This window comes from Apodemus sylvaticus, chromosome 14, assembly GCF_947179515.1.
Source record: "Apodemus sylvaticus chromosome 14, mApoSyl1.1, whole genome shotgun sequence".
In the NCBI taxonomy this organism is placed as follows: domain Eukaryota; kingdom Metazoa; phylum Chordata; class Mammalia; order Rodentia; family Muridae; genus Apodemus; species Apodemus sylvaticus.
This window is the reverse complement of record NC_067485.1, coordinates 78,881,616-78,907,006: the sequence shown is the minus strand read 5'-3', so window position 1 is coordinate 78,907,006 and position 25,391 is coordinate 78,881,616. Positions and strand designations below refer to the sequence as shown.

The following is a 25,391-nucleotide window of genomic DNA, read 5'->3' as shown; positions in this document are numbered from 1 at the left end:
ACACATTGTTATTTGTCCATAATGAAACTAAGTTAGAAATCAAATAGTAGCATTAATTTTATGTGGTAAAGTTAGAACAGAGTTAATAAATATGCATTTTAAATGACTGTTCTTTTTCTAAAATTCTTTTTTCCCCTAAAATAATTTTTCCACTGAAATTGTATTTATACTTTAAAAAAACTAATAGTCACTGTAAATGTTGAGAGCAGTAAGCCTTCTAAGCCTTCTCAGGAAGTCTGGAAGAGTACTCATCTGGGGAGGATGCCTCAGGCAAGCCTCAGGCAACTGTCAAGGAGTGACTGGGAGCCTTGCCACAGATCACTTAAATATGTTAATGTGAGGCTGTAAAGGTGGCTCAACAGGTAAGCTTTCCAAAAGAACCTGGGTTCAATTCCCAACACCCACATGACAGTTTGCAAGTGTCTCTAAGTTCCAGGGCATCTGACGCCCTCACACAGGCAAAACACCAATAGTAGGATAAAGAAATCACCATTTTTTTTTAATTAGCTAATTTTAGTGTCATTTTAAATTATACAAATCTATGTAGGAAATATACATGTTTCCTGGCATAGAATTATGTTTCTAAGATTCGTTTTAAGAAGACCATCATCAGTATATGCATAGATTAATCATAGCTTTTTTTTTTTTTTTTTTTTGAGTCTCTCAAAAAAAAAAAAATCTTGCTTAGGTGCTAAGATAACAGGGCATGTGCCACTAAGTCCAGCTTTCATACCATTTTCAGTTTTTGTATTTGTATATTTGTTTTCTATCAATTTTCAACAAATACTTCGTATCTGAAGGTTGACTTTTTTTAAAAGATTTATTTATTTTATATATGTGGGTACACTGTAGCTGCCTTCAGACACACCAGAAGAAGGCGTAGGATCCCATTATAGATGGTTATGAGCTACCATGTCATTGCTGGGAATTGAACTCAGGACCCTTGGAAGAGCAGTCGGTGCTCTTAACTGCTGAGCCATCTCTCCAGTCTGGCTGTTTGGTTTTTTAATGTTGGAGGTTCTTTATGGATAGTAGATTCTGCTTCCTAGTCAGGATCTCTCTTTTGCTGTATGTTGTCTATACATACTGCTGCTTGCTTCCTTACACTAAGGTCTTTGATTTATTTTGAATTGATTTTGTGTAGGATGAAAGATGGATCCTGTGATCCTGTGTGTGTGTGTAGGTGGTGTAGGCCAGGGTTCATGTTAGGTGTCTTCCTCTATCAGTCTCTATCTACCTCACTTTTTGTGACAGTCTTTTCAGCGAACCTGGCACTTCATTTGGCGAGACTGGCTAGCTAGTAAGCTATAAGGAAGCAACTTAGGCCCCGAGGTCAAGTCTCTACAGGCCCTATTCATGGTTTCTCCTTTCAGTGTTTGTTCTGGCACCATTTGAGGAGGATTTCTTTTTATAACTTATGTTCTTGACACTTAAAGATGAGGTGAGCAATATGTGGGTTAGGAGGTGTTTCTGTTAGATACTGTGTTCTAATCCATGGGCCTATGTGCTTCTTTCTGTGTTGGTGTTTCTGTAGCATAGATTGAGGTCAGACATTATGGTGCCTACTGTTCTTTCTGCTTATAATTGCTATGATTGTTTAAGGTGTTTTGTACTTCCATATGATTTTAAGATTTTTTTTTTAATCACATGAAGAACATCATTGGGATTTTGTTGTGAATTGAATTTTATCCTTAAATTGCTTTCAATTATATAATCATTTTTTTAATTTATTCATTTTATATTATATATGAATGCTTTGCATGTATGTATGTCTGTGTACTGCTTGTGTGCCAGGTTCCTTTGGGGTCAGAAAAGAGTCAAATACCCTGGAACTGAAGATACAGAGAGTTGTGAACCCACTGTGTGGGTTTTGGGAACTGAACCTGGGTCCTCTAGAAGAGCAACAAGTATTCTTTACCTATTCACTCACTCACTCACTCACTCACTCTACATTCAGTCAGTTTCCCCTCTCTTCTTCCAGAGTCTCCCTCTTACCCATTCCCTGCGTTCATCCCTCCTCCCATTCTCCTAGGAAAAGGAAAGGCTACCCAGGGATATCAACCTGCCTTGGCATATCACGTTGCAATAGGATTGAGCACATCAGACAGCCCAGTTAGGGGAAAGGGAGCCAAAGGCAGGCCTCTCGGACTCAGAGACAGCCCAGCTCCTCCCACTGTTAGGAGTCCCACATGAAGACCAAGTGGTCTTAAAAGTTCCTCATAATACAACAGCTTTCCCAGTAATGATCCAGCCAGCCCATGAGTGTGCGCGCTCTGCTCCGTCTCCCAGTGTCATCTTGACATTTCAGATTTTAGTTCTAAAAGTTATTCACCTCATTCCCCAGATTGTTGTTGTTTTGTTGTTGTTGTTGTTGTTAAGCTATTGTGAATGGGTTTTTTTACCCTGTGATTTCTTTTTCAGCAAGTGCATTTACGAAATACAGAGCCATCTTGTTGGTCTGATTTGCAGTTTTGCTGAGAATTTTTATATCTGCGTACATCAAGAAAATCGGTTTATGCAGGTTTTCGTTGTATCTTTTTCCAGTTTTAGTATCAAAATGAGACAGACTTTATAGCATGAGTGTGGTGGGTCCTTCTGTTTATGAAGTAGTTCCCTGAGCATTAGTATCGGCTCTTCTTAAACACTTGGTAAAATTTAGCAACGAAGCCATCCTGTCCTGGGCTTCTTTGTTAAGGGACCACTACTATATGAGTCTTCTTGCTTAGCTAAGGGTCTGTTTAAGTTGTTTGTGTCCTAGATTTTTATTCTGGCATATGATATATAGCTAGGAATTTGTTTCTTGTATATTTCCTAGGTTCTTTTGGAATATGAGTTTCAAAGTATTCCTTATATTTTGGATTTTATTGGAATCTCTTTTCATTTATTTTTTAATTTTTATTAATTATTTATTTATATTACTTATGAAAGTTTTGCCTGTATGTATGTGTATCACCTGGTGCCCACAGGGATCAGTGGAGTTATAGATGGCTATGAGCCATCATGTAGATGCTAGGAACCAAACCGCGGTCCTCTGAAAGACGATGAGTGCTCTTAACTGCTGAGCCATTAATCTAGCCCTTCCTGTTTCATTTCTAATATTATTAATTTGGATCTTCTTTCTCATCCTTTTCTTTAGATGTATTCTGGTTGCTGATAAATCTTAATTTAAAAAAAAAAGACAGTTCTGTTTTATTGAGTCTACACGATGTTCTTTTAGCATTCACTTCATCAACTTCTTCCCTGATCTTTATTTCTTGCTGTTTATACTTTTGGGGTTTGTCTGGTTTTTATTTTTCTTATACCTTGAGGTACATCATTAAATTATTTAAAACCTCTGACTTTTTAACAAAGATTAATGTGTGTGTATGTATACATACATGTGTGTCCCATGTGTGCTTGATATCTTTGTGTAGATGCCTGCAGAGATTAGAAGAGGGCATTAGAATCCTTGAAAGTGGAGTTACAGCTTGTTGTGAGCCACCCAGTGTGGGTGCTGGGAACTGAACTCAGGTCCCCATTAGGATCAGGAACACTTTGAGTACTGTGCCATCTCTAGCTCTGAGATCTCTGACTTTTTATTTGTAAGCACTCATACTGGTAAACTTTCCTCTTAGAACTACCATAGCTATAGTCCAAAGGTTCTGATAAGTTTGACTTCCATTTTCAATTGATTTTAGGAATTGACATTTCCTCCCTGATTTCTTCAGTAACACACTGACGATTTAAGAGTGTATAGTTTGGACTGGCCTTAGTACATGTCATTAATCCCATTATCTGGAAGGCAGAGACAGGGGGATCTTTCCAAGTTCAAGGCAGCCTGTTTTACACAGCAAACTCCAGGAGCTCCTGGACAGTCAGGACTACATGGAGAAACCTTGTGCTCCCACCCCCAAAAGCATGCGTGTACTTGATGTCTAATAGTATTTCATTATGTTTTGATAAGATATAAAAATTACTTATATTCTTTAAGACTTTATGGCTTTAAATTGCCATCTGTTTTAGAGATGGTTTAACTCTTCGGCAGTTTTTCGTTTTTTTGCCTGACTTCAAACTTAACTCTTAAATATCCTTGTTGATATTAGTTTACCTGACTTACCTAAAGTTAGGAATAGAGTTTGAAATCACCCACTATTGTATTAGAAACTGTGTCATCTTTTTTGTGTTATGAAATTGGGAACTCCCAACATTCACTGTATATTTACCCACTATTGTTAAATATTTTTGTTTTTTCATAACTTTATTCATTTTTATTGTATGAATGTTTTGCCTGTATATATGTCTTCACCATGTGTGTGCCTGGTCCCTGTGGAGGTCAGAATAGGGCATTAGATCTTCTGTGAGCCACTATATGGATGTTGGAAATCAAACTCAGGTCTGTACTTTGCAAGAACGGCTAGTGCTTTTAACTGCTAAGCCATCACTTTAGCTCTGGTTTTTGTTGTTATTACATGTATATTTGTGTGTGGCCATTGGTGTGTGTGTGTGTGTGTGTGGTCAAGGTTGAGGCCAGTTGTTTATCTCTGTTTATCTCCACTTTGTATGTTGAGACAGGGTCTCTGACTCGAAACTAGCACTCACTGATTTGACTAGGAAACTGAACTCTACACTTGATTGCACGAACTTTACTTTACGTTCTGAGCTATCTGCCTCCCTATCTCACAGCCTGTTTTGTCTTTTTTGTGAATTGTTCGCTTTGTTATTATGTAGTTGACTTCTGTCTTAGGGTTTTATTGCTGTGAACAGACACCATGACCAATGCAAATTTTATAAAAGACAACTTTTTTTTTTTTTTTTTGGATTTGGATTTTTGGAGACAGGGTTTCTCTGTATAGCCCTGGCTGTCCTGGAACTCACTCTGTAGACCAGGCTGGCCTTGAACTCAGACATCCGCCTGCCTCTGCCTCCCAGAGTGCTGGGATTACAGGCATGCGCCACCACTGCCTGGCAAAAGACAACATTTAATTGGGGTTGACTCACAGGCTCAGAGGTTCAGTCCATTATCATCAAGGCAAAAACATGGCAGCATCCAGGCAGGTATGACTCAAGAGGAACTGAGAGTTTTTCTTATCTTCATCTGAAGGCAGCTAGTATAAGACTGACTCCCTAGCAACTAGGGTGAGGGTCTGAAGCCCACAGTGACACACCTACTCCAACAAGGCCACACCTAGTAGGGTTGCTCCCCGAACTAATCATATACAAACCATCACACCTTCTTTATCTCTTTTTGACTCTTGGTTTGAAATCTACTTTATTTTAAACTACTTTGTTATCTTGACATAATCTAGAGTCACTGGGGAAGAAAGTCTCAATTAAGGAATTGCCCAGATTACCTTTGTCTGCAGGCATGTCTGTAAGAGATTGTCTTGACTGGCAATTGGTACAGCAGGACCTAGCCCACTGGACAACTCCATACCTTGGGCAAGCAGTTCTGGACTCTATAAGAAAGCTAGTTAAAACATGGACAAGCTAGCAAGCAGTATCTTTCCATGGCTTGTGCCTCCAGACCCTGCTTGAGTTCCTTCCCTGACTTCCCTCAGGTAGTGAATTATAATCTGAAAACTAAAATAAACTCTTTGCTCCCCCAAATGTGATCAGACAGTTTAATTATAACAACAGAAAGGAAATTACAATGAGATATAAGAATAGCTATGGCAACTTGTTTTCAACTTTTGTTTGGTTTATGCATTTGTTTCCATCCTTTAGCTTAGTCTGTATCTTTGTTAGTGAGATGTGTTTTTTATAGACAGCAAGTAGTTAAATGTTGCTGCTATTAGGTAGGGACCATAATAAGCTAGTCTATATTTTTTTGTATTGATGAGTCCATTTACACTTCCCTCACATATGTAAGCCATTGACATATATGCACACACATACATAAAATACATACATAGTTAAAATAAATATATAATATCTAATTAATATGGAAAAGGCTTTGATATCAGTTCCCTTTTCTGAAAGCAAAACTTGTAAATATATTCAAGGTTTGTTTTTTTTTTTTTTTTTTTTTTTTGGTTTGTTTGTTTAGCAAAAATTTGATGGTGAGCAAGATGCTTAGCAGTAAAATTTTCTAAATCAACTTTTTTTTTCATCTTACAAGTTGTTAGACACAGATGCATATATTGTTTTCTTTCTTAGAAATGATGTGTTTTCTTTGTAGTTTTTCATTGTTCTTATTATTTCAGATGCTTCTATCAGACTTTTCTCATCATCATATTGAAATGGCATGTACTCTGCTGGAGACCTGTGGACGATTTCTTTTCAGATCTCCAGAATCACACCTGAGGACCAGCGTGCTTTTGGTAAGGGCCTGTGGATCCTGGTAAAAAGTTGAGGATCTTGATTCACTTCAAGGATCAAAAGTATTAATCTGTTGGTTGTCTTCCTCTGCCACCTGACTACAAGCATTTCTGCCTAACCTAGAGCATCCTGCACAGATGAACTGCCATACTGGAGAGCCATAGGAAGTTTTTCACCTTGTCCAGGTAGTTCAAAGAACTAATGAGCTGGCAATATAGTTCACCTTTGCAAGCCTGACAACCTGAGCGTGATTCCCAGAAGTCACACAAAGGTGGAAAAAGAGAGCCGACTCCAGAAAGTTGTCCCCTGGCCCCCACACATGTACTGTGACATGCACATACTAATAATACTTTTTTTTTAATTAAAAGAATGAAATGACCCCCTAAAAACAAATTATTCAAATTAATAGTTACTCAGTACTATTATGTAGGGACCATCTCTGTTTTTGCTATGTCCCTACCAGTTTTTAATGTATATATGAAGTATAATCTAAAAATGATAAGATTAAGTTTAATAATAAAAAGTTATAATGTGGGGCTGGAAGAATGGTATAATAGTACATATTTTAGGTGACTCACAACCTCCTGTAACTCCAGCTGCAGGAGCTCTGACATCTTCCAACCTCCAAAGCCATACACGTGTGTGTGTGTGTGTGTGTGTGTGTGTGTGTGTGTGTGTGTATGCAAACCCATATACACATAATTTTAAGATAAATAGATTTTAAAGATTAGAGAAAAAATCAAAATATAATATTAAATTTTTAATTTAGCAGAGGTGGTTAGCTGATTATGATTTTGAAATGGCCATCAAGTTTATTAAGCATTGTTATATTTGTTGATGACATCTAAGCACCTGCTTGCAGACTTTGGTGTAAAGAGAGAGAGTTTGTACAGGAGGAGTTACTGAGCTAGAGAGAACCTCTGGGTACTAACTATCATTGTGCCAGTGTTGTTATTACAAATCTCCTTCTCTGGTTATTTAGAGAATATTTAGTGTGGCGGTTTAAATATGCTTGGTCCATGGAGTGGTACTATTAGGAGGTATGGCCTTGCTGGAGGAAGTGTGTCCCTATAGGGGTGGGCTTTTGAGATCCTCCTAGCTGCCTTTGGAACAAGATGTAGAACTCACCACTGCTCCAGCGCCATGCCTGCCTAGACACTGCCATGCTCCTACCTTGATGATAATTGACCTTTAAACATGTAAGCCAGTCCCAATTAAATACTGTCCCCTACAAAAGTTGCAGTCATAGTGTCTATTCACAGCAATGAAATCCTAAGACAGAAGTGGGAACCAGAAGTTGGGTATTGTTGTGATAGGCCTGACTGGGCTTTTGTTTGGAAGAATGGATCTGGGGACTTGGGATTTGGAAAGTTACAGCTTTAAGTAGGACTTAATAGACCATCCTACTAGAAATATGGAAGACATTGGTGTTGAGAGTGATTGAACTGTGGAAGCCTGCTCTAGCAATTTCAGAGGAAAAGAATTTTAGTATGTGTCTTAATGCCCTTTCTTGTGATATTTTATATCAAGCTGTTTTGAAAGCATGATATAAATTCTGTTGTGGTTATTAAAGTTCACTCTCAGGAAGAATGCTATGATGAAAAGGAACAAGCTTAGAAAGGAAAAATACAAAATGTATGATTCTAGTAATAAAAGGACACCAAGAAGTGGAATGGAACTGAATCCTGTATTCAAGAAAATAGATTAAGGGAGTGGTGACTTTGGGTCAAGAGCCCACCCAGCTAATCCTACTGTTTATGCTCTTGCAGTTGAACAAGAAAATAGTTATGTCATTTGGATTTTTAATCTGGGATGAATACAATTCAGAAATGGAGGACACAGGCTTCTGATCCAGATCTTGAGGCACAGTGGCCATGAAAAGCTTAGGCCCAGGCATGGTGGTACATGATTTTGATCCCAGGAAAAAGGGGCAAGCACGTCTCTGAGTTCAAGGCCAGCCTGGAAAAGAGCAAGTTCAGGTGTGCTGGTACATGTCTTTAATCCAGAGCCATGCAGAGCTCTAGACTCAAGGTCAGTCTACAGAGCAAGCTCTAGGACAGCCAAGCTTACCTAGTGAAGGAGTTGGAAAATCAAAAGCTGGTGATACTAGAACAAGAGGGCCATGTTCCAGTTCCAGCAAGCAGCAGAACTCAGGCAGCTTCAGCCATGTGTCTCTGGCTTTAGAGTCAAGAATAGAAGGAACTGCTGGGACAATTGATGCTGGTTAGCTGGAGCTAAGTAATTACTGGTAATTAAGAAGAGACTAGTATTGCCAGGCGGTGGTGGCGTACACCTTTGATCCCAGCGCTTGGGAGGCAGAGACAGATAGATTTCTGAGTTCGAGGCCAGCCTGGTCTACAGAGTGAGTTCCAGGACAGCCAGGGCTACATAGAGAAACCCTGTCTCAAAAAACAAACAAACAAACAAACAAAAAAGAAGAAGAAGAGACCAGCATCACTGAGATGAAATCTTCTTGCAAGTGTATTCTGAGAGCACAGAGAATCCATGATCTATAGATAGCCACGGTTGTACCTCGTGCTGCAGCTGCACTTGGTACTGTGTAAGAACCACCCAGGTGGTACTGGCTTTGAAGGCATGAAAGAGTCATGAAGAGGAGCTGAGGCTTGGCACTGTGAGAGGCCATGGACGCCTCTGGTAAAGGTGCAGTCTCAGTTGCAGTTGATGACCCAGGACTGAAGGGGTCATGCAAAGAAGTTGAGGCTTGGTACCATGAAGAGAGCCTATGAGAGGCTTTGGTGAAGCTTGGTTGCAGTGGAAGATTCCAGCAAATTGGAGAGTCCAGTACCACAGTATGATCACCAAGAACAGCAGCAGCAGTGAAGTGGAGTCAACCAGAGCCTAGAGTGCTAAGTGGCTGAAGGGCAGAGCTGAAGAAGTTGCCCAGGTCCTTAGAAGGATCCCAGACAATGGGACATGAAGCTACTGTAAAGCTGAAATTGCATTGGAAACCCTAAGATGTTAGAGAAGTCAGGGCAGTGGGATGCCTGCCAAGGAAAGCTGCTAACAGAATGGAACCAGCCAAGAGAAAGAATTCTGTTGCTGTCAACAAAGATGAAAGGATTTGGAGATCTGACGATAAAGTTATACATCAGACACAGAGCTGCAGAGTTTGAGTTTGCTCAGTTTTTGGTCTTGCTTTGGTCTTACTATGCTTTTCCTCACTATGACGTTTGGAATGGTAATATGTGTCCTGTAATATTGGAGGGACATGATTTGATTTTATAGGGGATTACAGTTAAGTGACTGGATGGATCTTAACATTGTTGAGATTGTTACATGGTTGAGATTGTTTTAGACTTATGGGGACTTTTGAATTTGGACTAAATGTGTGTTTCATTACACTATGACTAGGTGACTCGTGTTTGAACAAGCCTCCAGGGACTAGGGAGTAGGGGATGGTGGCTTAAATATGCGTGGCCCAAGGAGAGGCACTGTTAGGTATGGTATGGCTGTGTTGAAGGAAGTGTGTCACTGTGTGAGTGGGCGTTAAGACCCTCCTCCTCGCTGCCCTGTGTAGCCTTCACAACAAGCCTAGACACTGCCATGCTCCCGCCCTTATGATAGAGGATGAACCTCTGAACCTGTAAGCCAGTTCCATTTAAATACTGTCCCTTATAAAAGTTGCCTTGGTCATGGTATCTCTTCACAGCAGTGAGACACTAACTAGGTACTTAGTTAACTAGATTATGCAATCAAGCCCACTGTACATGTCTTGGTTGTGACATTTATCTGTCTTACAGTCTAGTTTTGAGGCTGAGTAATTTACTGGTGAGATTTGAAATGAAGGCACATGGATTTGTGTGATTTCTTAGCAGAAATTGTTCATGTGATGCCCATCAAATTAAGCCAAAATGCACTCATTCTAGAATTCTCTAGCTTAACTTGTGTTTTCAGTGGTAAGATTCAAGACTAAAAAGACGGGGTGAGGGGTTATTAACTTCTCGGGATGTAAAACTATTGTGCTGCTACAATTTTCAGAATGTATTAGTTTATTGCTAATTGCCTTAGGTCATACCCCATAAAATATTCAAAAAATAACTGCTACAAATGTGATTTGATGTATAACTATTCCAGCCTCTGTTAACCCTAAGGAACACAAGACTCAAATATGTAAATGAAATTAAGGAATAGTTAATGACTCCTTAGAGTTGATGCCGTCCAGTATTACACCATTTAATCAGGAATGTCTCTGCAGACGAGCTAGCTAGTAGCTCCCAAGGTCTTAGGACTTAGTGTTGCTCAGCTTCTGCACTATTGCTTTTCAGAGCAGGTGCGTGTTTTTCCTGCATTCATTGTCAAGTGTTCTGGTTAATGTAGACATTTTCTTTTAGGAGCAAATGATGAGAAAGAAACAAGCAATGCATCTTGATGCACGATATGTTACAATGGTAGAGAATGCATATTATTACTGCAACCCACCACCAGCTGAAAAGACAGTGAGAAAGAAACGCCCTCCTCTGCAGGAGTATGTCCGCAAACTTCTGTACAAGGATCTCTCTAAGGTCACCACGGAAAAGGTAAAATCTGAATCTGATCATTTAGTGATGGTCACCTTGAGGTTTGTGATGGTGCTGCCTCATGCATTCCCAGGATAGGTGGGGTGGATCTGCTTTCATTAGGAATGCTAGTGTCAAGTCATCCTAAGGAGATGTTCATGGGGTGGGTGCTACCAGAATCTCAGAGATATGTAGTTTGTATTATTCATAACTTTTTTTATCATTATACTGTTTCACTTTTAATTTTAATGGTAATGCTATATGTATTTAAAACTTATTTTTATCTTTTTTATTGTTACTCTTTTTGTGTTTTTGTTTTTTGGTGTTTGCAGGGGAGTTGGGGATAGCCTGAGCCTTGTGCATGCTAGACTGGGAACAGGTTCATGATTCCTCTGAAATTTATAATTTTTGATATCTATTTCTATTTTCTGGAAAGGATCACAACAGGTTAATTTTTCAGAAAAGGCTAAGAACCAATGGCAGAGGATGGCAAGGAATGACGGTGCACCTGTGAAAAGGGTTGTTTAAGAGTTGGTTAAAGCAGTTTTAGGGCAGGGTAAAAGTTTGGAAAGCACTGAAAGCGTCTTTAGGGGTGGAGTGATGGCAGATGGAGTGATTCCAGTGAGGGCAGTAAGGAGAGTAGGCTTAGTGCGTGAAGCAGGGACACAGGAAAGGCTGCCGGAAATAACGTTTCCTCTCTAACAGAAGGGAAGAGCCTGTCCTCAGGGCAAGCTCTGCTATCAAGTTTCTAGAAGTTGTGAAATGGTAAAGCTGACATACCAGTCACTTTTGTCTTACCATTCAGGGCAGTAAGCGCTGGACATAGCTTAACTTGTTAGATCCTCGCTGCGAAGTAGGAGAGAAATGTGAATGCTGATTATTACCCATTTTACACACAAGGAAACAGGTTGTCCTCACTCTTAAGTGACTTGAACTTGTACGTGTGTATGTGTGTGTGTGTGTGTATGTGCATACATGTATATAAAAGCCACAAGGCTAGTGTCATTCAGGTGTTTTCTCTTGCTAAACCTGGAACTCACAGATTCAGCTATCCCCACCTTTCCAGTGCTGGAATTGCAGGAGTGCATAGTCATGCCTGGCTTTTTATATGGACTTTAGGGCTATCAAACACTTCCCCAACTCGATTTTTAATCTCTTTTAAGTTACCAAATAGTGGGTGTTGTTTTGGCTTTCTCGTACATAATGTGTCATTACCCTTTCCCTCCCTCCTCTGACATCCTTCTCCTGTTGCCCTCTGCCCTCTGCTTGGCCGTCCTGTGGTTATAGCGCACCATTCCTTTACTCTCTTTAGTCAACCTCTCCCCCCTTCACTGTATCTCTCTGTGCTCAAGGTTTCTCTACTTTGTATCTTACAAACACACACACACACACACACACACACACACACACACACTTAAACTTAGAGCCCACATGAGAGAGAACATGTGATCCATATCCTAACATGACATCTTTCTTACCATAATGGTCTGTAGCTTGCTCTATTTTCCTACAAGTCTCATAATTTTATTTTTTCTTCACAGTTGAGTAATGTTCCATTGTGTACCATGTTTTCTTTATTCATCCTCTGTTGGTGGGCATCTTTATTGATTCCCATAATTTAACTATTTTTAAAAATGTACCAGTAAACCTGGATGTTCAGGACTCTGTGGGTAGTGAGTTAGAATACCCAAAGTGGAATGCTTCGTCATATTAGGTATGGCGGTTCTGTGGTTAGCTTTCTTGAAGAATACCCACTCTGACTTTCATAGTAGCTATACTGGTTGATATTCTTACCAGTTGTGATGCCGGGTTCTCTTCTTCCTCCTCTTTGTCCTCTTCTTCCTCCTCCTCTCTTCCTGTTCATTCTCTTCTCTCCACCCACCCCCTTTTTTGGAGACAGGTTCTCTCTCTGTATATAGCCCTGACTGTCCTGGAACTCACTATGTAGATTGGCTTTGAACCCACAGCTCCACCTGCTTGTGCCTCCTGAGTGCTGTGATTAAAGGGGGTGCCACCACCGGCTCTTCCCACATTGTTATCACAATTGGCTGGCATTTGATTTCTTGTTGATAGCCATTATGATTGTGGTGACATGGACTCTTGTCTTTCTTCTATGGCTTAGGAGTTTGGATATAAATAATAATAAATATTTTACATATTTATTACCATTTATATTTTTTCCTGGTAATTATTAGAAAATATTGCCAATATTTAACTAAACAACAATAATAATTCATTCCCATTCTCTGTATCTCTTCACATTTTTTTCCTGTGCAGAAGCTTTTTAATTTCTTACCAACTCCTTTGTCCATTTTTGGAATTATTTCCTAAGTCCTTTGAAGAGGCCTTTCCTGTGTTCAACATGGTTCTTCTGTTGTCCTCTGGCACTTGCAGAGTTTCATGTCTTTCCTTAAGGTCTGATCCATTTGAATTGATTTTTCTGAAGGGAGAGGAGGATTAGATCTAGTTTATTCTTTCCCTTGTGGATAGCCAGTTTCCCAGGAAGTCTTGCTGACAATGCTGTCTTCTTTGGTTTTGTTCTCCACTGGTTGTTTTTGTTAAAGATGCAGTGGCTCTGATTGTGCAGGTTGTTTCTCTCCATCTGTTCTGTGTCATTAGTCTGAATGTGGGTATGTTTGTTAGAAAAACGATTTTAAGTGAGATCATGTATGTCAAATCATAGATACTAATTTTAAGTGAGATCATGTATGTCAAATCATAGATACTAATTTTAAGTGAGATTATGTATGTCAAATCATAGATACTAATTTTAAGTGAGATCATGTATGCCAAATCATAGATACTAATTTTGGCAAGCCATGGCTTTTTTCTCCTTTCCTCGAACTTAGTCTTTGACTACCCACTGTACATTTATCTTCTAATTGCATTCTGAATGTTCTTTATGTGTATGTACCAGGTAATTACCTGCTGAACCATCTCATCAGCTTTCATTTGACTCTTTAAGGCCCAAATACTGTAGAAATTATGGAAAGGTTTGGGGAAATAGAGATAATAATTAATAAATTTCATTTTACCTCTTTATAAAGTAAGAAAACTGATAAAAGCCTACTAAGGTATTTCAGATTTTAAAATCTCCATGTCTCTGCACAATAATAGGACTAGAGTTCCTGGATTATTATACATGCTTTACTTGATGTGGATTATTATATATGCTTAACTTAATAATTGTTTAAACAATCCTTTCTTCATGTAGGTTTTGAGACAGATGCGAAAGTTGCCCTGGCAGGACCAAGAAGTGAAAGACTATGTTATTTGTTGCATGATAAACATCTGGAACGTGAAATACAATAGCATTCACTGTGTGGCCAACCTGCTGGCCGGGCTGGTGCTCTACCAGGAGGACGTTGGGATCCATGTTGTGGACGGAGTACTCGAAGATATCCGATTGGGGATGGAGGTAACTGATGCCGCAGTACTTACACCAGTTACAGTTGTGGAGGAGAGCGTGAAAGTCTTTAAATCCTACTGTTGAAAAATATTGATTTGAGCTAAGCTGTAGTGGTACACACCTTTAATCCCAGCAGTGCGGAGACAGAGAAAAGCAGATCTCTGTATATTTGAGACCAGCTTGGTCCACACAGAGAGTTCCAGAACAGCCAAGGTTATAGAGAAACTGTCTTAAAAAGCAGCAATAACAACAACCACAAAAACTCTTTCTTATATTAAATCATTTTCAACTTCTTGGGAGTTACTTATGAGTAAACTTGGATATTAAATTTTCTGCTGCAACCTCAAACAATCATTAGTACATATTTTTGTTCTTTTTCAGAAGTTGTTTTAAGTTTATTTTGTCAGATTATACTAAATTGTTATTATTTCTAGGTTATTAATTAAGACTCAACTTACAGGATAACTATGAGCTTTTATATTTATATTATAAATATTTGATAACTATAGGAATTTTCTTTAAGTACTTTCCTCTTAATAAAAATGTTATTTAATGTTTCTTGATTTATAGGTTACAAAGAAAACAGCTTAGGTGGGCTGATAGGAAGACTTACATTGTAACTATTTAGAAAAATCTCATTTAATGATAGCTTAATAGTCAACTTAATATCTAACATGTTCTTTTTGTTAAAGCATTTTTAAGATAACTGTTTCTTAGAAAATGACAGGCTATTTAGAAATAACCACATTGTTAGAAAGAAGTAAAGAAACTATCATTGTTTCTCTGACAGATGTTCTCTCAATAGTTTTATTGCTACTCTTCAGTGAAAACCTGTGGGGTGTTTTTTGTTTTGTTTTTCAGGTTAATCAACCTAAATTTAACCAGAGGCGTATCAGTAGTGCCAAGTTCTTAGGAGAACTTTATAACTACAGAATGGTCGAATCGGCTGTTATTTTCAGAACTCTTTATTCTTTTACTTCATTTGGTGTCAACCCTGATGGGTCTCCAAGTTCCCTGGACCCTCCTGAGCATCTGTTTAGAATTAGACTAGTATGCACTATTTTGGATACCTGTGGCCAGTACTTTGACAGAGGTTCCAGTAAACGAAAACTTGACTGCTTCCTTGTATATTTTCAGGTATGAGAGCACAATATACAATTTCATATCACTGAATGCATATGTAACAGAAATTTTAGCAAAGAAATTATATATTGTTTATCTATGTTCACAATTAGGTTGTACTTACTGTAGAGACCTTAAATTGTGTGATGGATTCATATATAATCTAATTTTTTGCAATTTATCATTGATAATGATAGGTTGCTAATTTTGAGAAGTATATAGATTGTGAATTTGGCACACTAACTTATAGGTTATGGTATTTGATACAGTAACTCTTTGAAGTAAAAACCTGTGGGGGTTTTTGTTTGTCACCATGTGGCCCGGGCTGGCGTTGAATTCATGACCTCCTGTTCTTTCTTCCCAAGTGCTACAGCTGCTTGTGATTTGATAACATTCTTCTCTCTTGTCTGTTTTAGTTTATGTCAAAAAATGCTTGTTTCTAAAGCATCTGAGTTATCTCGTTATTCATCTGTTTACTTACTTACCTTAGAGAAATAGCAGTTCACATAAACATTTATAATGTAGAAAGTGAATGTACTTATTATTCAACTCTTGGGTTGTGCTTTTCATATTTTTATTTATTTAATTTGTGATAATTTAGCATAAGTGTGAGGAAAATTAAATTCAGTACAAATACAAGGATAATCATACAGTTTCTATAAGGGTTGTATCACAAAGTTAACTTCTAGGTTGCTTACATATTCCTCAATCATTATTCCCTATAAATACAACATGGTAGGTACTGATTAGAAAAGGCAGCTTATCATCAAGTGCTTGAGATGCTGCTGAGTAAAATGTTGATCAATAGTATCTGATGTTACACTGCCACAGTTGTTAAACCATTTACCTCTTGAGAAAAGGGAAGTTTGGTATTACAATGTGAGGCATCAGAAATACATTCACGTAGTAGCTGGGATTGAAGTAGGAGTAAATAATGGGGAATTTTATCTTAACTTTTTCATACTTCTGTACCTACTGCCTTATCTTATAAATTAATGAACAAGAATTTATGAACTTAATCTTATAAATTAATGAACAAGAAATGAAGAAAGGAGTTTGCAGGTGTGAAGGTCAAAGTCCCTGTTATATGTAAGACTTGCTTAAACTGGAGATGTTTATACTAAATACTTGAGTTTTGCTCCAACGAATATTAATATCCAAAGTAGAATTTCTTATCTGATGCCTGTTATTGCAGCTTCAGAGAAAAGACTCTCTGGAGAAATAGCTAGGACCAAAAATCAACAAAGGTGTTTTCCAAATTAATTTGACAGAAATGTGTGGCAGAGATGGTAAATGTTTATAATTTATTTATATTTTTTTCAAAATAGTTTTATCCTCACCAGGCATGCTGGTGTGTGCCTTTAGTCCCAGCACTCAGCAGGAAGAGGCAGGGAGATCTCTGTGAGTTCCAGGACAACCAGGGCTACACAGAAAAATCTTGTCTCCAAAAAACGGGTGGGGAGGTTTCATCCTTAAATACTTTAATAGAACTTTAAAAAAAAAAAATGAAGCAGGTAGCATAGGAAAATACTGACTATTTATCAAAACTAAGGCATCAAATCTACTTTTATAAAGTTAGATGTGTCAACTCTGTGGTAATCCTAAAGTGTGTTTGACATTTTGTTTATATTTTTTCCATGTCTTCTTTTTTTTTTTTTTAACCTATGACAGCCAGAATAAAAAAAAAATCTTTAGACTAAACTTTACAACTGGTTCAAAAATTTTATAAATAGGAGAAAATAATTGGAATTAGAATCATTGCTGTTGTCCATTAATAAAAATTAAAGCTTTCTTGTTCAACCTTTAACTTAGTTATTCTAACTAGGTAATATCACAGTGCAACTTACTATTTTAAATTTTTGTTATTAATTTCTTATAGCTAAATTTATTTTTTTATTTGTTATCAGCGTTATGTTTGGTGGAAGAAAAGTTTGGAGGTTTGGACAAAAGACCATCCATTTCCTATTGATATAGATTACATGATCAGTGATACACTAGAACTGCTAAGACCAAAGATCAAACTCTGTAATTCTCTGGAAGAATCCATCAGGCAGGTACAAGACTTGGAACGAGAATTCTTAATAAAACTAGGTAAGCAATTTATTACAGAGAGAAAATGAAGGGGATTTGGTCAGATTGTCTCTAGAATCTGTTATATAATGTTTCTAGTCAGTTTTGCATTTGCATACTTTGTATCTTTGTTGACTGCATAGTAGTGTTAGGTGTGACCTGGTTGGTTTCACCAAGTGATCTCTAATTGAAATAATCGATCAAGCAGGACTTAAAGCAAGTGATAGTGAGGAAAAACTCAGTCTTGTCAACTGCTCTTACTTTTAGACTCTGGTTTCTGAGCAAACCTTTGGATGATATGTCTCATATATGTAGCATGTTTTCAGCTGGTATTATTCCTGAGAACACACAGACTTTGAAGTATAGAAGGGAGTACCTGTTGGAAATTTGGAACAACTCTACCAATTTTCAGATCTTCTTCATGAATGGAGTTGGCTCTTTCTCTGGGTCTAGAGAAAGCGTGCTGTAGGAGGGTCGGATGGACAATGCTCTTGAGCTCTCTGAAGGGTTCCGGAAGACGTAACCTTGGGAATAGAGCAGTTCACTAGTTGGGTCAACAGGTAACAAGTACAAGGTCTAGTCATACCACCTAGTTAGCCTGTTTTGTTATAGTATTTTCAAAGTCATTATCTTCTCAGAGTTGGTAAATTTATTTTATTTCTCATTAGCACTGGTGTGTCCATATGCATCCTTACCTTCAGTTACACTCAGAGTATTGCTTTGTTACATTGCTTGTCTGAAAGAACCAGTGTGAAGTGAGGGTGTAAGTGACAGTCCCCTCCCTACCCTAGGCATCCAGACTATTGATATGCTTGCCAACTCCAGGGTAAGTCCCGGTTGGAGATGATGCTTGTGTTTGCCCAATCGTTCAGATCTCTGCACTGATGGTGCAGGTACTGATGTGTCCTCCTGCTCACCTCACAAAGACAGATGGTGAGCTGGGGCTTTTCAGCCTTGACCCAGGTTGCCTGTTTCTTTTTCTTTTCAGATTTCTAATTAAATAGATCATTTCACATAAAGCATTATCATGTTCTTGTATCTTTTGAAATTGTTAAGGTGTAGGGCTCAAGTTTTCATAAATGGTACAACTGCCTATAGGGCATAAGGAAGAAGAAACAAGATTGCTTTGTCTTGTTGTAAATGAAAGGGTTAAAAGACATTGAACTATTTATGAGGAACATGAGGAAGTAAAAAATTATTCACCATTACGGCTTGAAACTATAAACATGGTGGCACTTAAAATCAGTCTCTATTTTCTTCCTCATTTTAGAAGTTAAATAAAAGGAAGAGGTTGTGTGCAGAATATGTGTTTTAAGTAAATTTCCTGTTGATAAACCATAGCATGATATAGTATTTGCCATTGTCTTCAGGCACCTGGGGACGTCTACAGCATCCAGTGCAAAGTGAAGCTAGTGCAAAAATACTAAAATTATTTTTTAATGTTTAAGATCATTTATAGTATTAGTTTAAAACCATTTATAGTATTATTATAGGTGATGTTTATGGCAGTAATTCTGAGAAATAAAAAGAAAACCACCTATATTGCAGTTAGAAAGAGTGATATGTTAATATGATTTGTGGTAGGTATTTTTTATCCAATTTGTCTTGCTTTTGCAGTTTTATAACTGGACTTTTTAAAAATCTCTGGGGTTTTTGTTTGTTTCTTTTAACAGATTATATTCCTTTGTTTGGTTGTGCCATGCTTAATTCTGTTGTTTGACTCAAATGATTTTCATACCTTTAGGCTAACAGAATATATGAGTTAAGACCTTTTTTCTTTAAACTATAAAAAAGCCAAAATGATCCAACTTTTGTTTTGGAGGTTCCAGCTAATACTGCAAAGAACAGAAATGAGAGAAGTCATCTCAGTAAATATATCCTGAAGCAAAAGAGTATATTTCTTAAATTTTAAACAAAGCCAAAAACTATTAACGGTTCAAAAGTAGTTCTAATTAAATACGAGGCAATTTAGCATATAGTGAATAAGGACTCTTAAAAATAAAGAAAACCAGTGAACCAAATGGGTTGAATATTTACTTTTTAAAAGGCTTAAAAATGATCTAGTACTTGTATTTCTAAATTTTAAGTTTGCAGAAGAATGCACTCAAAAATAACAAATCTGGTTGTTTGAAAATTTCCTATATGTGGTCTAGTGCAGACACCTGTAATCTCAGCACTTAGAAGGCAGAGGCAAAGAGTCAAAGGCCAGTATGATTATTAAGGGAGACTTTGTCTCAGAAAAACAAAACAAAAAACTTACAAAATAAACAAATACCCATAAAATATACACATTTTATACAAACTGAGATTAAAAGAAAAATGATTTCCTTGCCAGGCCATTACCACTTTTGTATGAAGTGCACAGGAGAACTGATAGAACTGTATCCTAAGGCTAGGTAAACAGCTGTGTGTAAACCAAGGATGTAGAGCTTAATTCAGTTTGATTGATTTGCCAGAGTGAGGGAGGTGTTGTTTACATGTGACAAAGTTCAGATGAAAGCGGCAGCTAATGTATAAGACAGGACAGACAGTCACATGCCCTTCTGACTTCCAAGTATGTGGAACCGTGGTCAGCTCTCCGAATCCCTGGACACAGAGGCTCTGGCCACTTCTCAAGAGCAGGAAGCAGAGTCATCCAGCAGTTTACATTGAAGGAGAATGGGCTTTATTTTGTCCCCATATGCGCTTCTAACATTTTAATGGTCTGTGCTTCGTCTATAGTTTACATTTTGTTACGCACACATCTTTCATATGTTTCATATACATTGTTTACATTGACAGTTTCCTAGGTATTCATTCATAGTTTGATCATTCTTACATAGTAAAGCAAATTGCAAAAGGCAGTGCTTATAAACTGGTTTTGAAACTTTGTTGTGGTCCAAATGAAAATATGTTAGAAATAATATTATTTTCCTGATACTTTGGAAGCATGACTATCAGAGCAGTTGCTTATGTAGTTTTCTCAGTGATACATATTGAAAGTAGAGAGGATAATGGTGTGATAATAGTATTTCATATCACATAACCTATCATTGGATTGTTATGTTATTGACTAACATTTAGGTTGTAAACTCCTGGCTTTGCATTGTTTGCCTTTGGTAATTATCAGTCAAATATTTTGTTTTTAAAATCTAGTTATAGGTCTCCAAGACAGTTCAGGTAAGGATGCTTGCCACCAAACTTGACTTGGAGTTTCGGAACCCACACAGTAGGAGAAGACTGACTCCTGCAGATTGCTTCCTGACTTCCACACTCATGCGATGGCCTGGTACACAGTCAACATACATAGACACATAGACAAGCAAATAAATATTTTAAAATCCAACTAAACATATACATGTATAAAATCTGCTCCTTTTATAGATGAAAGCCATTAAACAATAAGTAAATACTTAATAGATTAATAAGCCATAACCTGCAGCACCATCTTTCTTCAGTATCAATTTCACTTTTAAAACAGCTAGTTCTGGGCTGGAGAGATGGCTCAGCGGTTAAGAGCACTGACTGCTTTTCTGGAGGTCCTGAGTTCAAATCCCAGCAACCACATGTCTGCTGCCCTCTTCTGGTGTGTCTGAAGATAGCTACAGTGTACTTACATATAATAAATAAATCTTTGGGCCAGAGAGAGTGGGGCTGGAGTGAGAAAGGGAGAAGAAAAAAAAAACCAAAAAAACAAAACACTCCCCCACCCCCAGCTAGTTCTGAGTATCCTCCATCTGTTTTTTTTCCCCCTCAAACTGAAAATAGTTCTTTACTCTGTACTTCTGTAATTTCACCAGCTGCCTAGGCTTGGAGCACTAGAATGAATTTTTGTTGTTACAGATTTGTCTGGTTATTCTAACCCTTGACATTCAGTATTCATAAAATGAGAGGATTAGTACATATTTTCAATAAATTCTTCCTTTATTTTACTAAAATTCTGTGAATAACTAGTACTGATTTAATAAATCTACTGTATACTTACCAATTCATAGCCATTGCTAAATTTAAGTTCTTTGTCCTTAATGGTCTTACAACATTTATGAACTTATTAGAAAAGAAATAAAATGGCATAGCATGAACTGTAAAGACATGTGCTTCGGGACCAGATGGGAAGGTCAGGTGACGTCTCAAGAGACACATTCAAGGATACTCCATTGAGAAGGACATTGTATGAACAACATCTAAAGACAAGTTCTGTGTGATTTGTAGGAAAGAGATGGGAAATAGGTCAGACTATGTTATGTGTTTCTTCAAATTAGAGCGAGTAAGTTGAAATTAATCCAATGTGAGCTGTAGATGCCGTGAAGGGAAGGATTTGGGCAGGAAGAAGACCCTGTTACTGAAGAAAATCTAAACTACAGACTGTGCATTCAGATTGATAGCCAGATGTGATTTCTCCACTAAAGTCATATGATTTTTATATATTTATTTTGTGTTTTTAGAGATTGTTGACATATTTGGAGAGCATGGTACAGATCTGTTCTGTATGTGTCTGAGACTGAACTTCATACGTGGCCGACTTTGTCTTTATTCACTAAACAGGACGATCTGAGGCTGTTAGAAAAGGGAAGCAGACATTTGTGTGCATACATATTATTTTTATTTTTTATGGTCTAGTGGATAAGAAGTGTATATTTTTCCATGCTTTTCACAATTACTTTCAATTATAATCAAGTATTGTTCTTAGAAATGGCTATTAAGTTACTTCATACCTTTTAAGTGAAGTGATATAAAAACCATAGTATAGCATTTATCTTCCTAAATGTATTTCTTTCTGCTTTTGTCCTCTTTCCAAGGCCTAGTAAATGACAAAGAGTCCAAAGATTCTATGACAGAAGGGGAAAATCTTGAAGAGGATGAAGAAGAGGAAGAAGGAGGAGCTGAAACAGAGGAACAGTCTGGAAATGAAAGCGAAGTGAATGAGGCAGAAGAAGAAGTAAGTCTGTGTGAGGGAGAGGACTGTACATACACACACACCACACACACACACACCATACACACCACACACACCACACACACACACACACAGAATCAGTTTTCAGGAGTAAGTTTTCTCTTCAGGCCCTGGGGATTGTGTTTAAGTCATTAGGCTTGGTAGTAAGTGCTTTTCCATGCTGAGCCTTCTCTCCAGCCTGAATGAAGACTTTTTAATTAGTAAAGATCTTATCTTTACTTTTATTACTGAGAATGTGACTAATAGCATATTTTTATAATAACACCCCTTAGTTAAGGTTTTTATAGACACCAGAACTAGACTGATCATAATATTTTTACTTATTAGGAGTTTGAGAAGAATATTGTTTTGATATTCTATGCATGTTAATCTTATTGTTGAATATGGGTAATCTTTGGGCTTTACAATCTTAAAAACAGTTTTACTATCTAAATATTCATACACTTTGCTTTATTTTTACCAACTGTAGTATTTCTGAAATTAGAGATTCATTGTTAACATGATAATTAGTTTGCCCTTTTAGTGTTATGCTCTTAGGCCAAACTATATGAGATCTCTTCCCTGCCATTTAGGATCCAATGAAAATGGTTTTTGGGGACCTGGCGAGATAGCTTACTTTGTGATATGCTTGTATGCAAGCAGGAGGACCGCCATTCAATCCACAAAATTTAAATTAAAAAAAAACAAACCAGGCATGGTGACACTACTTTAATACCAGTACTTGGGAGGTAGAAGCATATAGATCTCTGAGAATTCAAGGCCAGCCTGGTCTAGATAGTCAGTTCCAGGACAGATAGGCCAATGTAGAGAGACCCTATCTTAAAACAAAAACTGCCAGGTAAGATGTTAATTACTTGAAGTTATAGATCTGGAGAATGGAGACGAATGGGTCCCTGGGGCTCATTGCCCAGCCAGCCCAGTCTACTTGGTTAAGTCCCTGGCTAGTGAGAGGCCCTGTCTTAAATAAACAAATAAAGGTTAGGGCCTAGTAGGAGTACATACTGCAGAGGACCTGAATTCAGTTCTCAGTAGCCACTTCAGGTGACTCAGACTCACCTATAACTCAAGCTCCATGGCTTGCTTCTGGTCTCTGTGGTCACATGCATATATCTGTATACAGAGGTATACCTACATGTAATTTAATATAAAGTAGGAGCTGGGAGCTGGAGAGATGACTCAGTGGTTAAGAGCATTGATTGTTCTTCCAGAGGTCCTGAGTTCAATTCCCAGTAACCACATGGTGGCTCACAGTCATTGTAATGGGATCTGATGCCCTCTTCTGGTATGTCTGAAGACAGAGACAGTGTACTCACATACATAAAATAAATAAATCTTTTAAAAAAAGATAAAAAGGTTCAGAAAACTCTTTCCTCGTGTAATTTACATTAATGCAGAAGTTTAATATGCTGTCTGACCTGTGATTAGTGTTTAGCTCCTGGCATATAGGAAATGCTGGTCATACTTGTCCTATCCCTCATTTCAAACAGACTCCATGAAAGGAAGCTAGGAGTAAGGAAGCCACACATCTTCGTAAGGCATGTAAGGTTCCCAGCCGAAGGGTTTGACTTGTCTGTTGATGCTCATTTCAGGAGGGTTCTGATGATGATGATGAGGGAGAGGAGGAGGAAGAGGAAAATACAGATTACCTCACAGATTCCAACAAAGAGAATGAGACTGACGAAGAGAATGCTGTATGTATGACTGTATTTTTTGTTTTTTTGTTTGTTTCAAATTCTGTAGTGGTTTTGAGTATTTGATTTTAGTCATTGAATTTTTTTTTATAGTTATAAAAATAGCTTTCTTGGGAACGCACTTTGAGGTCTCCCTTGGGTAGCAAGTTCTCTTAACCTTTACCTGTGGTTATGTTTACCATGTCATCAGACAGAAAGTCTCTGCCCTATGAAATATTACAGTGAAATGAGTTGTGGGTTTTCCTTTGTTTGATAAGGAGGTGATGATTAAGGGAGGCGGACTGAAGCATGTTCCTTGTGTAGAAGATGAGGACTTCATTCAAGCTCTGGACAAAATGATGCTAGAAAACCTTCAGGTAGGAAATATTCTTTTGAACACAAAACATTGTAACACACAAGATTCTGATTAATATGCCACCCCTGTAGCATATCTTCCTAATGTACACAGATTGTGACTGCCAGCATGTCCTGTATTCTAAGTCCTGATTAGAGTTCTTGAGAGAGAATGAGAATAAATGTAATTATTATAAGACTGGAGCGATCATTTTTAAGAGCATGCACTAACCCTGACTCAGCTTGTTTTCCAACCCCGGTGTTGGACGGCTAACAGGCACCTGTGATTCCTGTCCTGGGGTTCTGAAACCCTGATCTCCATGGGCACTTGCACTTGTGTTCATGTAACCCACATAACATATGCAGACACATATCTAAAAATAAAATAAATCTTTATGTTCGCAGCATTAATAAACTAGAGTGGGGGGCGGGGGCAGGAGCAGGAGACAGGTTCTCTCTGTGTAGCCCTGGTAGTGCTGTACTTCACACTGTAGACCAGGCTGGCCTCGAACTCAGATGTTGCCTGCCTCAGCCTCCCAAATGCTGGGATTAAATACATGTGCCACCACGTCCAACTAATAAACAAGATTTTATGTAACAAAATTCTACGAAACTGTTTTTGTTTTTGTTATGTGCTACTGGAGATTAAACCCAAGACGTTCTAGCTGAGCATTGAACTGCATCCCTAATCATCCATTTGGCATTTAGTAAAACATCACAGTAATGTGGAATGATTACATTTTTCTGTAATTGGAGAAAAAATTCCTCTGCTTATTAAATAACTGGTAACCCCTTTGATGACTTAGCATGGTTTTGTCAGAACAGAGTTGCTGAGGAGCAGGCATTAGGGTACGTTAGGTTTAAGGGAAAGAGTGAAAATACTCAATACAGATAATTATTGATGAATATTCTCTGGAAAGGGAAGGGAACTAGGGAGTAGCTAGGTAGGCCATAGAGCAAGGTGGTATCTTGTTTGGGCTTAAGATATTAAGTCATTTTGTACTGGTAGACTGGTT

General features: G+C 37.9%; 1 protein-coding gene across 4 annotated transcripts in view; it reads left to right on the top strand.

Moving 5' to 3' along the window:
- Positions 1 to 25,391, top strand: part of Upf2 (UPF2 regulator of nonsense mediated mRNA decay) — a 103,739-nt gene that overhangs the window by 57,806 nt on the left and 20,542 nt on the right. For all 4 annotated transcript variants that reach the window (XM_052157737.1, XM_052157738.1, XM_052157740.1 and 1 more), the window contains 8 exons: positions 6,183 to 6,299; positions 10,650 to 10,835; positions 14,029 to 14,232; positions 15,085 to 15,360; positions 17,253 to 17,436; positions 22,194 to 22,333; positions 23,941 to 24,042; positions 24,300 to 24,398. In XM_052157737.1, coding sequence (XP_052013697.1) covers positions 6,183 to 6,299; positions 10,650 to 10,835; positions 14,029 to 14,232; positions 15,085 to 15,360; positions 17,253 to 17,436; positions 22,194 to 22,333; positions 23,941 to 24,042; positions 24,300 to 24,398 — 1,308 coding nt within the window. The remainder of the gene's footprint in view (positions 1 to 6,182; positions 6,300 to 10,649; positions 10,836 to 14,028; positions 14,233 to 15,084; positions 15,361 to 17,252; positions 17,437 to 22,193; positions 22,334 to 23,940; positions 24,043 to 24,299; positions 24,399 to 25,391) is intronic.